We start from the raw sequence: 14,486 nt of genomic DNA on the forward strand, positions 1-14,486 counted from the left end.
GCTCTGTTGTCAGTTTTGGCTGTTGTAATTTATTTGTAAAAACATATTAAGCATACATTGTTAAATGACTTTGTTTTAATATTTAATAAAGACTGTCTTCTATGATACTCTCTGTTAGCAATAAACTCTTGCATATCTCTATATCTTATTGCATATGTTCTACATCTAATACTGTGTCCTAACCAGACACGACGTAACAAGATTAGAATTGAAACCAAGAGACAAAATGTCCGGGCAGTTATTGCTGTTACTGTTAGTTAGGAGAAAAACTCTAAATTTTTAGTATGGAAGAGTAATTTTCACTTATCACTTTATCGCGTTGCGTTGTAAACATCATTTAAGAATATTACTGGAAAGAATGGAGCTTCAAAGGTTGATTGATCGCATTGTACACTGACATGTTTTTAGAGATGTTTAGAGATTCTTTCTTCTGACATGAGAGAAAAGCACCTCTACACAGAGTCCCGTGAATTATTAGGATTTTTCCTCTCAGTCCCTTAGCAACCATGACCTTGTTGGAAAGAACTAGAGAGAAAGAAATAGAAAAAAATATATTCAAAAATATATATTCAGAGTCATAATTACAACCCTTTCTCTGTAGTTCAAGCTTGCTTTGTTCAAGGTTTTTGTATGCGATTTGTACATGGGTTTTGAGAGATTTCTTTGTCTCTTAGATTGAAGAGATGGACTAGGGGTGTTATCTCCTGCATGTTTCTTTTTCTTTTAGTAAAAAAAAAATTATTTAAAAAAAAAACTTTTCTTTACTATGGTAAATCTGAAAAGTATAATGAACCTTAATGCAAACGTTCAGCTCTTTTTAGATAAATGAGTGTCATTTGTGGGTAGAGAGTGCAGGGCTAAAAAGAAAACTACATGTTTACATTTTCTCTAGAAAAATGTGAGTGGTGCTTGGCCTTGCAAAACCCAACGCCATGATTCTAGAATGTTTACTGTCAGAGCGTTGCTAAGGTCTTCTGGGTGATTGCTAGGTGGTTCCTTACTGGCTCAAGTCAAAAGAGCCAACCCCCAGGTCTCAACATTATTCTGACATGACAAAGCAGCCCAATCTCTCTGTTGCCACAGTAACACCTGTGTGAAGGACCATAAAGACGGCCCACCTCCCCAGCACATAAACTGTGAATGAGACTCCAGCCTTATAGCTCTGCAACAAGCAGGCAGAAGGAGGGAACAAATTCTTCTCTGGGGACGGATCTTTACAAGCATGAGTGTCACTGATTGAGGAGCGTGGGAAGTGAAGAGAGCCATATCTCAAAGTACAGCCACTGGAACCCAATGCTGGGCTTCCCCTGCCCTCTCTCTGCTCTGAACTGAACTGACACAGTGTTGAAGTAATCAGGGACCAGACCAGGCACTGCTTAGTCCCTCCTCCCCTCTCTCCAAATGTTCCGAGAGCCTGCCTTTGGGTTCCTCTGCCAGGCTCCTGCCTCACCATTCTCTGAATCAAGCGATTTGGATCTCCAATTCAGTTCTTTTGGCCGTCTGCATTTGAGGAACAAATACATGACAAAAATGGATCCAGAATTGGGGATATCTGAGGGAGAGTGTTAGTCCAGAGTTTGGCTTTGGCATAGTATTGAGGGCTGAAATAGTTGTGGGAACATTTCAAGCTGGGCATTGTGGGAGTGGACGCTGCTGACAGTCCAACTGGAGCTCGTGGAATGTGCTGTGCTCAGCGTCAGCGTCACGTCCACTCTCTGTCACGTATAGGGTGCCCCTGTTTCTCTCTACCTGGATGTCACATACTTTGTGAGTGTTCTTGCTGACCACGTGTGTAGTAGGTGTGTGTGCTTTTGGGCATCTACCATGCACAATATCAGGATAAGTACTGGGTTTAGCTATCAAGGATGTACAACATAAAGGTTAGTGGAGATATTTGCTGTTACCATTTCTTTCAGTTTTTTTTATTTTTATAGTGAACAATGAAATTTGCTGCATATGGACAATAATTTCTAGAAGCTTTTATGGTACATTATGAACAGTATTTTAGCTGAAGTGAAATTGATTTAACCATTATTGGAGTCATACATTAGTTAGTGGTGTCTGCTAAGTCAAGCTACGATCACTATTACTGTTTCTCAAACTTAGAGTTAAGGATCTGAATGAACTCCTACCAGTAAATATTATCTATTAAATATTTTATATTAAATATAATATATAAAAAAATTATATATACATATACATATATATATATATATATTATAATTACATTTGTAACATATTTATTATAATAAAAGTATTGTAATATATATTTAAATAATAATAATAATTATTAAATATTTAAGTTTAGCATATAACTTGTTCTGCGTGTTTGTGCTACAGACATGAATGATACCTCAAATTAAGTGGCTCATTGAAAAGAGGTGTACTATTACATTTCTAAGCTTAGACGGATTAATAATAATTTAAAAAAAACATAAACTTACATTGAAGGGGGGAATTGAGTCATATCTAGAGACCAGAGTGACCTGGACAAGTAAGCAACCAATCAGAACCCCCTAGAAACCGCATAGCAACGCTCTAAAAACACCATTGCAACTATAAAACTCTTGAGAAAAATATTCGAAACACACTTTTTTAAGAAAATCTTAAAATCTACATTATTATTCATTACCATTATCACCATTTCATTCAAAGAAATTTTGAGATCACAATTACTTCACCCAAAAATGAAAATTCTGTAATCATTTACTCATCCTCATGTTGTTCCAGATCCATCTGAATTTCTTCTGTGTAACAGGAAATATTAGCCTCAGTTACCATTCACTTTCATTGTATGGAACAAAGATGCAATCAAAGTGAATGGTGACAATTCATGCAGGTTTGGAACAACATGAGTGAGAAAATGAATTGACAGGATTTTCACTTTTGGATGAAATATCGTTTTTACAGTCAGGCAAAACACTGTTGTTTCTTATATGATAGGTGTTAGTGAGGGCAGCATTTGACAGTTTTAGTAAATGAGTTGTTTCTACTCAGATGTGTTTGTGGCTGTGGATAAACAGTGATGGTGCAGGTTTGTGCAAGTGTCTTTTCCGCCACAGGCTGGAACAAGCAGTGCTCATTGTTTAATGACAGATATACAGTCTCTGTCTGTACTGCTGCTCTGTGGACTGCTATTGTGTGGACCCTCTTTCATTACTGACCCCGTTCACCTTACATTTCAAGATGTTTGAAAAGTTCTAAAAAAATATAGCTACGGTTTATCACAGTATAAAATAAGAACCATAATGAGAGCAAAATTATACAGCTCTGTTAAATTAATTTAACAACAAAAACAACAGTTAATTCTCTATATGTATCTGCCTACAAACTAAGTCAAAGTACCCAAATAATTAAGAAAAGTTTCATAATCCATGACTTTATAAAATAAACATTTCCCAACTCCACCACCATCAAACAGCCGTTTCTTTGATAAAAGTCTTAAACTAGTAAGTGTTATGTTATACTGTAGAGGCTATATGATGACCATAAAAAGAACGGAAGCATTTATGAGCACTGAGAAGTGAGTTGTGGTTTAAACTGCTCGCTCTCTCTCTCTCTCTCTCTCTCTCTCTCTCTCTCTGAGAAAGGCGAATTTCCATCTTCTCTTCCCACGCCCTGCATATAGCTAGGGGCTAAACACACTGCTCATACACATGCTCAATCCTGTGACTCAAGCCCCTCCTGATGAAAGAGAGTCAAACATTCTGTGCGTGTGTTTAGACACTCTAAACAGACTCTCAAAATGTGCAACATTTCTAAACTGTAAAAAATACAAGAATGTTACAAATACATTAAATCTAAAGATGTCACTTTAGAGTTTTCATTTATAGTGTCACCTCCAATATTTTACTAAACTTTTCCAATAAGAAGCTTTGTTTGTTACATGCCACAAAATCTATACAGCCCACTGCTTTTTGTGAAACTTTGGTTTGCATGTAACATTGTACCAGTACTTTGAAGAACATTTTAACATTATGATAAGGTTATAATGTAGATTATCTAAGATATGTTCAGATTGTCAGTCCAAATCCAATTTTTTGAATCAGAATTCTTCATATCTTCATGATTGACTGTCCGCAATGTGTTATGCAACTGATCAGATCCGATTTGTGTGTCCCGTTCATTTTCTGGCATATCAGCATTGGTTGCTATAGCACTGTATGCAAAAAAAAAAAAAACAACATGGAGAGGAATGGAATAGAGATTTTAGCTTATAACATGGCAATATGTAGTTGGGGCGCTGGACTACGCCCTTATGAGGCAGTGGCTGAGGCAGAGGAGGCTGGCATGCACCGATTTATTTCGTGCTGCTACCTCCACCGATTTCATTGTTCAATACGGTGTGTGGTCCAGACAGACTAGCAGTGACTGGTGGACTCATTTGGTAGCCACCTTTGATGAAATGAAGTGGATGTCGAACTTCAGAATGTGCACAGGAAAATTCCATTAATAAGATTCTAAACTAGACCTACACTCTGCAACCCGGGGCGTAGATTCCAGGGGGGATGGGGGAGGTAACCCTCCCAATAATGAAAACAAGCAAGTACAACCCCCCTAATGTTCAAGCCAAATCTACGCCCTAGCTTATTTCCGCCACCACTGCCAGCATGTTTCCTGCAACAATGTGTGAATATATGTCTTTACGTAGCGTGAAGAGTGACATATGGCAAAAAGCCATCTGATCAGCGCGGTCATACTGACACTTATTTCCAGAAATGTGATTTGAATAGGATTTCAAACCATATATGAATGTAACTTGAAACGGATTCTTAAAAATCGTATTTCATGTGATTTTTTTGCCATTCAGACTTGCTAAATATGATTGGATTCCAATTGGATATGCCCAAAAACCACATTTGAACTGACAGTCTGAACACAGCCTTAGACATTAAGGTCCCGATTTACTAAATGTTTGCGTGTATAAAAACATGCAAACTTGATAGCATTCTAAAAAAGGTCAGAGCTGATCTACTAACGTAGTCTTTTAAAGATTACGTCTTTCAGATGTGCAAAATAGCATGTCTTGACAATTTTTGCGTGTTTCCCCGAAATATGTAATTTAGAGGCGTGTCTCCAAATGCGCATAATAAAGGGAGGTCTAGATTCAAATGAATCAAATTGCACCTGCAAAGTGATTTATCAAGCCTGAAAATCATTTCAGAAATGGAAACTACGAGAGCAAATTAATACGAATGAAAGGCAGGTATTAATCTGATTTGCACTGTGCATCATGCTGTCATTGTGACAAAAAGGACACTTTGAGAACAGATAATACGTAGAACACCCTTTATTGACACACATTAATGTGAAATTAAATTAATACTCATGAACAAAGTTTAATTCGATTATTTTGAAACTCTATCATAACTGATAACATCATAAGCCTACAATTTATGCCCAAATTGTGTCATAATTTAATGATTTAAACATAGTTTTTAATTGTCAAAATATTGCAAAATTTTTTAAGCGGTGGTTCTTTCCAGTAGGCAGACCGATACGCACCTGTATGCCGAACAGGTTTCATCTTGATCCCATCAAATGAGCAGGGAGCGCAAGTTCTGTACCGTGCAACTTCCCGGGTCTCTCTCGTGCGCAACTAACTTTACCACGGTCAAGATAATAGCAGTTTGAAATTCAGATTTCATTTAAGTATACATCAGGGATGCGATGGCTTAATATGTACATAATATTACATTTTCTTTGTGAATTATGAACATTTCAACTGAAAAGTGTCATGTACATTCTCATTAACTACTCACTTGTTAAATAGCAGGGATTTTATGATGATATCACACAATCTTATAAACATATAAATGCCACATTGAATAAAAATAAAGTGGTATTTGGTGAGAGCTGTATAATTGCATTTGGTGCAAGTACCACACGCAAAAGCCTCCTTTTGGAGGGCGTTTCAAACATATTTGCACGTGTAGTTATTTGCGCAATTTTTCTTAGTAAATCACCCGCAAAACACCCACAAAGCAAACATGCAATTTCATAGATTGCACAAGCAAATTAGCACGTTATTTGAGATCTTAGTAAATCGGGGCCTTAGAGTCTACAGGCTATATGGAGGAAACCTGAGCTGGTGTGATATGATGTGATCTTATCAAAGTTAAGGTGAGGGTTAGGGTAGGGTTAGGGTAAGAATAAAGCACAAAGTCTGTGTCTGCATATAGTCAGCCTTTCAAAGTATACTTAATTTGACTGTGCACACATACAGTACACAGTTGCATGCATGATACGACAGCTATTAGATACTAGACTATTTCTTTTTGAGTTTAGACCCATAAAGATGTCTTTATATTCCTGCAGACTCGAGTTATACAAATGCAGTTATTTCCTGACCTCCTCAAACATGCACTCTTGACGTGTACATCCACTGTCGTTGTTTCCACCTTCGTCTCCTGTTGTTAAGCGGCAATTAGATCTTCTAATCAAGTCAAGTTAACCTTTAAGCCTATTTATAGAGCACATTTAAAAACAACAGAAGTTGACCCAAAGTGCTTTACAGATCAAATAAACAAAATGACAGAGTGATATAAAAACAAGTGCTTCTAATGCTTATTTAGACAGCAACGGCTCAACGGTGAGTGTAAAAACCTTGTGGACCCACCAGTAAATGCAAATAATTCCAGGCAAAGGGCATAGCAGCCACGGGGGACGTTGGGGACACGTCCCCCTCACTCTTTAAAAAGGTGATTTTTGTCCCCCACACTTTTCCAAGTTAAACCCATACAGAGTCCAAATGATGGATTTGTATACAGTATTCTTTGCGTTTTGTTACTTTGGGCTGATTGCATGACCATTCAGCCAATCACAGCCAATTTCATGAGCCAAAACAACCCTTACGTAATCGGCCGTCAGTCAGACAGTCTAACCGACACGGCTTCGTTCATTTCTACAAAGTTGTTTTCAACAATGCTCATTTATCCATGTTTTTATCAGCATTGATGTTGATGTAAATTAATAATCTAGAGATGAGGAACACACAAATGAGAGTTATTTATCAGCATATTGTTCTTGATTGGCAGCATTACGTGAAATTCACTGCAGAAAAGAAATCCTTCAATCCTTCTTTTAAGCACACATTGTAAGTGGAGTTTATAACAGCGCCTGAGTCTTCATTAAGTTATGTTTTTTACATTATGTTTGCGAGGTAAAATTTGATCGGTTCCTTTTGCCAATTTAAGCAGATTACTAGATCTGTGTTAAATAAATATGTTGGTGTGCAGTCGACAAACTGGAGGAAAAATGATAGATCTGCTGTGTTCATAGAACACTTAGGCATTATACTGAAGTGAATATATATTTAGACACTTTTTTATACGTGAAAACATACAGACGTTATTGAAACTCATTATTATTATTATAAGACTATTATTGTTGTCTTTTGATTAAAGTCATGCCCAGCAGCTCACAAACTTAAGGGAAATTATAGATTTTCTTTGTTCTTCTAATGCTTAAAACCTCTACTAAAGTCTCTTTGTAGGTCTGTAGACATACAAATTTTAAAGGATTAAAATGTTCTTTTGATCATTGATTCATTGACTAACTCATTTCACACAAGACACTCATTTGTCACCACCTTCTGGCATCACCAGAAAAGGTCACTGAATCATTAAATGGATCTAAACGAATTATGGTGAATGCAATCAAAACACTTGAGCCACTTGGATTTAAATTCCACAATGCACAGAGTAAAAAAATTAATTATGCATATGCACAATTGTCATTATTGTAATTGATTAAATCATTTATTCAGGACCAGCTTGTGCTCAGTCTTTTATTGTCATGTGTGAAACAGAAGTGCTCCACAAGATGCCCTTTATTTTTGCAGCTAATTTTGCAATTATTTTGCAATACTTGAATCTTTGAAATACTATAAATATTAAAAGTAAATAATACATATATTATCAATATAATGCTTATCATAATTATATATTAATATATACTGTAATATATTAATACTGCACTGTAAGTGTTGGGTCTGTGTGAGCCACCTACTGACAGCTGTGTCCCCCCCACTTTTAAAATGACTGCTATGCCCCTGTTCCAGGCACATGCGCAGACAGAGTATGAGCAATAAGAAAAATCCTGAGAAAAGTTGCAAATCATGCTGTCACAAACAATAGTAGTGAATACATTGGAGTACATGTGATCCGTCTTTTGTGCAACACTGCAGTTGAGTCTTAGAGACATTAATGTTGCTGTGAGCAATTGCAGTGTTCTAAATGATTTATCTCTGCCTACATGCAGAGATATAATAAAAAATAAAATAATAAATTACATTTGGGGAGTTTCATGCATTGATAATCATTCATCTTGTTCATAATATGATGCATAATGCACTATTACAATACAAATGTTTTCCCTTTAAGAATGTTCATTTTTGGGGGCCTGGGTAGCTCAGCAAGTACTGATGTTGACTACCACCCCCGGAGTTGCAAGTTCGAATCCAGGGTGTGCTGAGTGACTCCAGCCAGGTCTTCTAAGCAACCAACTTGGCCTGGTTGCTAGGGAGGGCAGAGTCACATGGGGTAACCTCCTCATGGTCGTGATTAGTGGTTCTCGCTCTCAATGGGGCGCGTGGTAAGTTGTGCGTGGATCGTGGAGAGTAGCATGAGCGTGCGGAGTCTCCACGTGCGGAGTCTCCAGTGTCATGCACAACGAGCCACGTGATAAGACACGCGGATTGACTGTCTCAGAAGCGGAGGCAACTGAGACTTGTCCTCCACCACCCAGATTGAGGTAAGTAACCGCACCACCACGAGGACCTACTAAGTAGTGGGAATTGGGCATTCCAAATTGGGGAGAAAAAGGGATATTTATATATATATATATATATATATATATATATAGACTGTGACAAGAAAACTAATTCATAGTCCAATTAGAATGACATCATATTTTTACATGTTATACAGTCCATTTGTGATCAGTTTTTCAAAAGCTATGGGCAGTTGTGCAGCCCACCAATAACATTAAAGCGGCCAGCAGTAGGAACGCATAATGTGACCAACAGGGATAAACAGCCACTCTGCAACTTTCAGCAATAAATATAAATGATTACAGTGGATTACTTTAAAAACTGTCTGCCTATTTTATTAGATTTCAGAGAGAGAGAGTATGTGTGTGTGTGTGTGTGAGAGAGACAGAGAGAGAGAGAGAGAGAGAAAGAGAGAGAAAGAGAGAAAGAGAATAAGAATATGTTTCTGTGAACCAAATTCCTTTATGCAATTTCCTCCAAACATGAATCAAATAAACACTATTTCAACTGCATTCAGCCCTATACTATATGTACACACCCTGCCTGGCTGTATAATTTTGCAACCACAGATAATTGCCAGCCAGATGTAATAGGTATTGATTTCCACCTGCACATTTTGTTTTTATGCAGAAAAAAAGAAAAAGAAAATTAGCTTATTATCATCAATTTCCAAAACAGGCACTCCGTTTGCTATGTATTCTCTCACTGAATGACCTTCAGGTGTGGAGTCCAGTGTTAAATGCATGAGGTGCAGTGATCACTGTGAAATATCCAGTCATTCACACCAGGAACATGTGAGGTTCTTTTATAGGACATTGAAAAGCTTTGAGAAATGTGCTGTGTTGCCAAGGAAAAGTTTTTTTCAGAAGAAAGAGGGAGTTTTACACTAGTTTTGCTTTTATTTTTTCAGTAATTCTATTTTATTTCTCTTTTCTTCAGTAGATTGCAGAAACCTTTAAGAATTGCTTGGCGTATCACTGTACAAATTACATACCATTTCAAGGGTAAGTGGAGCTTTTGTTTGTTCAGATGACTGAAACATAATGCACTCTAACAATGCACTTGTCTTGATCTATTCAAGAGATTCGTCACCATTTGAAAGACAAAGGATAGGAGTGATTTTTCTTGCCTTTTTAATTTCCAAGCTGTCTAGTGGTTTGGACAGATAAGAAAAAAATCAATTAACTCTAAACGAAACAGCCACGCCTGCCAATATATAGTTGGCGAAATTTCTATTTGATAGAGGTTGTGTCATTTTTATATAATAGTCTTGTTGTAACTGCATCACCCATGCCAGAGGGCGACTCTGCAGCAGTAGAGTCAAAAATAATTAGCCTTTCAACAACACTACAAAGTAATTTCCCCAAAACCCCAATGTAGAAAAATGCTGACTGGCTGGGGGTGTCCCAAAAAGGGATAGGGTGGAATAAAAAAATTGCAGCTTTCCCTTCCAGTCATCATATCCTATGCCTCATCTGTCAGACAGTCATGCTTGTTTGCTCAGTTAAATTCTTATTCCATTTTTTAATCGCAGCCTAGCGGAGCCAGTGCAGAGGAATTATCTGCTGTCAGGTCCTGCGACGGGCTGATAAGGAGACGCAGAGCGCGCAGGGCCACCACAAGGTTAGAAAAACAATCACGGGGGAAGGGAACAAAAAGTCCAGGACCGATCATGCCGTCCTCCACCATGCAGATGTTTGCCTTCATTCTGGCATTACTGGGGGTCCTGAGTGCCACTGTGGCCACTCTACTACCCAACTGGAAAGTGAGTGCAGACGTAGGCTCCAATATCATGACGGCGATCTCTCAGATGCAGGGACTGTGGATGGACTGCACCTGGTATAGCACTGGAGTCTTTAGCTGCTCGCTCAAGTATTCAGTCCTGGCATTGCCTGCTTACCTTCAGACGGCACGCACCACTATGGTGCTTTCCTGCATGATGGCGACAATGGGACTGTGCCTAGCAGCCCTAGGGCTGAAATGTACTCGCTGGGGTGGTAGTTATCGTTCTAAGGGACACACTGCCATTTCTGCAGGAGCTTGCTTCATCATAGCTGGGGTCCTGTGCCTGGTGCCCGCATCCTGGTTCACTAATGAGGTCATCACTACTTTTATGGACTCCAAAGTGCCCAAGAGCAGCAAGTATGAGCCAGGTGCCGCAGTGTACGTAGCATTTGTGTCGGCAGGATTCCTTTTAGCTGCAGGCGTCATCTTCTGCTTATCATGCCCTGGAAAAAGAGGTGGTCCACTGGATTCGGGCTCGTCCCACCCTGGCAAGCCAAAACAGCAGCAGCTGTGCCAGGAGCAACCAACCCGTGACCAACAGAAACAGCAGCACATAGAACAGCAGAGTCAGACTGAGCCACCAGAACGAGAGCAAGTACACCAGGAACAGCTTCAAGCAGATGATCGTCTGCAAGACAAGCCAGTGCTGGAGAGGCTGAACCTGGAGCAGGACAAGCAGTACCGCTCTCCATCCCGAAATCTAGATGCCAAGGCCGTCTATAGTCTTCACGACTATGTGTAAACAACTGCAGTCGACTCCAACAGTGTTCCATGGCATTCTTTCTGATCAGACTGCATTTCTTTGTGAGTGGCATAAAGAGGAGGAGAAAAGCAGTGAAGCAGCAGGAGAAATAATGACTTTGATGGCGTTATCAACCCTTCTCATCTGTTCTTTCGCTTACAGCAAGCGTAAACAGTGGAGGTATTTCCAAAAGCCCGGAGCAGACAAACTGAGTATTGTTAATCCTCCGGTAAATGGTTTTAATGCAACTACAAATAAAAATGGAATGGTGTGGAATGGTGACATATCATTAAAATGTAACATTTGAAGGGAATACTGAGCAGACTGGTGAAGGACAGGTTTGAAGAAAATATGCTTTTGCTTACCAAAGGTTTGAAATAATTATAGTTTAATTTGTCTGCTTATAATCATTACTTTGTCAGAGTAACAAGCAAATGATCTCAAGAGAAACCTTTTGTTAGATGGAAGCGTGATCCATGTATAATTAGCAAGTTTTGTCAGCTTTAATTCCGAAGCTTATAGATTTATCTTTAGGCAGTATGTGCATGCTGTTTTTAGATTATTCCATTAATGATGCACCAAAATTGAAACAGTGGTTGGGATAATCAAGCTTGCACCTGAGAATGCTTCTTACAACCAGCTGTCCATTAAATGGTGCATGTTCTTCAGAAAAAGGTTTGAGACTCTTCACAAAGAGATTTTGAAGTGTCCAGTCCATATTTTTCAAAGAATGGGGATGGGGGGAGGAACAGTAGTACAGATCATCTGAGGTAATGATGCTCTTTGCTTTTCCATTAGGTTTTCAATGGATGGGTGCACACTGCTCATTTACTGCCAGCATGCACAGATACACCAACACACACACATAAGCTTTCCTTCCCTTCCTCATACTCTTGCTAGAAGGGTAATAGGGTCTTGCACCCAATCATATTGATGCTGTGCGTCCGTGTGTCATGCCTGCAGGAAGTGCGTTGTTGCTGTTCGAGGGCAAACAGGACATAGTAACACGCTGTTCTGTCTCTTGTGGAAAATTGGAACCAATGTGAGAAAAATCTTAGCAGGACTCCCCCGCTGGGAAACAATCGCACCTTTGGTCCACATCTCAATTCAGTAGAACCATTTTGCAGTATTTTCTGATTGCTGTGGTATTTATGTCTACAGTCAAGCCATTGAATGTATTACTCTGAGTCTGCTTAAGAGAGATAATGCACAATGAAATGTACAATGTTCGACTAAAAAAGCTAAAACAAGCACTGTGCCTCACTCTTTGTGATCTTGTTGCAGGTCTGCCATTGTCTCCAGAGATGCCATTTGTGGGGCATTTTCTGCCTTTCATTTTGCCTTACATGCAAGCACACATGCTGCTCTTTGCTTTTGATACACATGTACAGGATGATTCAACAGAAATTAGTATAAAGACTGACAGTAAGAAAGTCTATTTGGTTTCCGAAAAAAAATCATGTCAATTTCAATTAACTATATATTTTCCTTTTGCTTTGTTGTGCATGTAGGCGTGATGTGTACATTAAGGTCCAAAAGTCTGAGACCACTAGAGAAAATGCTTCGGTTTGTATTCTTTTCTAATTTAATACTTTTTTTTTATTACAAATTATATTATCAGCTTAACAATTTGAGTGAAAAGTTGAATTGGAAAATGAACATAATTTTTTTACACAAATAAATATTACACAAAAAGGTGTAAAAAAAATATATATATTTGTTTATAATATATATTGATGTACATTATGTTACTAAGACACTTGCTTTAAACAGTGGCAATACAAATTGACAAAAGAAGTTGAAATGCTACTGTAATTCATAGACATTTCAAAGTTCTTCTTTCTTTGTATAATCATATTAAATGGTATTGTTATGATATATGTGCCAGGTTAGGGCGTTTTATGCAGGTCAGTTTAGGAGCACTGCTTGCACACATAAGAGTTTGAGAGATAATAATCGACAAATATTTGCTGTCTGTTCCTAATAACTTCTCTTCTATCATGACACAGCGAATGTTGACTAATTTTTCTAAGACTGTTTTGTATAAAGGAGAAGACTTTCATGAAACTGCTTGGTTTAATTTATTTATTTAGGCTATTTATTTTAAATTCCTATGGTTCGGTCACACTAGGCTTTAGACCCAGCAACGAATAAAGGAAACAGAATACATGTTTTCAGATTGGCAGGTCAGAGTTCACCAAATGTGAATTGGTAACACTTGTTCTATTTGTAAACATTAATAAATCTATTATGTATCATGAACATTAACCAATATATTTCAAACAAATGCTGTACAAATATTGTTCAATGTCAATTTTAATAACATAAAATTGCTTATTGTTAGTTCATACTGCATTAACTAACATATGCAACTTTTAATTTTTCAAATGTATTAGTAGCCTATTTGTTGAAATCAACATTAACCAAGATTAATAAGTTGCGTAAATTTATTGTTTATTTATTACTTCATGTTAAGGTAGTCAACAATGTTTACAAATACAACCTTTCAACTTTGGTATGCAGTGAAAGATGGAAAGTGTAAAGTCTAGTGTGACCAAACCTTTCATTTTGATTTCTCTATTTTGACATGACAAAAGAAGGGCTCTGTTTAGTCTATTTAGTTGACAGACTAACAATGTGTGGACAGTAATCATGTAAAACTATCAAATCCTAATAAAGCACAAGCCTGTACAACAGAAAATGTACGTTTGTTCTTGTTGTCCATTGACCTCCACTTCTCCGATTTCTGCCCTTGCTTTGCTAATGCTCACATCAAGGACTTTTTGTCCAACTGGCTCTTCCATCTCATACCATTCCCCTTTTGTTGTGCATTCGTGGTCTGACTACAAACATGGGGGCGTGTGGTACGAGGTGTCTCTGTTGGCTGCGTGGGCCAGGAGTCAGGCCTGTCAAAATGCAAATCTGCATACTCCCTCTGTGAGTGAATTCAAGCATCAAATAAGCTTCATTTACACAGCTGACTGCCCATCGCACAGCGCAGCTACATTTTCACCAAGCATTCATGATTGAGTCAGGCACACTTCACATCCCCCCACTTCAAATCCCCCCTCTTCTAGTTGTCATTGATCAGACTAAGGTTAAATTAGCTGTCATATTCATCTGCTACTTTACATTTGCTTTGTTTACACAGATGGAGACATTGTTTATTCTTAATCCCGGCCATGA

The 14,486-nt window shown here is 38.2% G+C and overlaps 1 protein-coding gene across 2 annotated transcripts; it reads left to right on the top strand.

The window, feature by feature from the left end:
* Nucleotides 1–1,323: 1,323 nt before the first annotated feature.
* On the top strand, nt 1,324–14,056 carry LOC127409917 (claudin-20-like). Of its 2 annotated transcripts, none has more exons than XM_051644893.1 (3): nt 1,324–1,880; nt 9,713–9,777; nt 10,308–14,056. In XM_051644893.1, exon 3 carries the CDS (start codon nt 10,446–10,448, stop codon nt 11,298–11,300), a length of 855 nt encoding a protein of 284 aa, XP_051500853.1. In that variant the 5' UTR covers nt 1,324–1,880; nt 9,713–9,777; nt 10,308–10,445; the 3' UTR covers nt 11,301–14,056. The 2 variants fall into 2 exon arrangements, with proteins under 2 accessions (XP_051500853.1, XP_051500854.1); XM_051644894.1 differs by lacking the exon at nt 1,324–1,880 and adding an exon at nt 8,984–9,567.
* The last annotated feature ends 430 nt before the right edge of the window (nt 14,057–14,486 follow it).

Source organism: Myxocyprinus asiaticus, chromosome 19, assembly GCF_019703515.2.
Source record: "Myxocyprinus asiaticus isolate MX2 ecotype Aquarium Trade chromosome 19, UBuf_Myxa_2, whole genome shotgun sequence".
NCBI lineage: Eukaryota > Metazoa > Chordata > Actinopteri > Cypriniformes > Catostomidae > Myxocyprinus > Myxocyprinus asiaticus.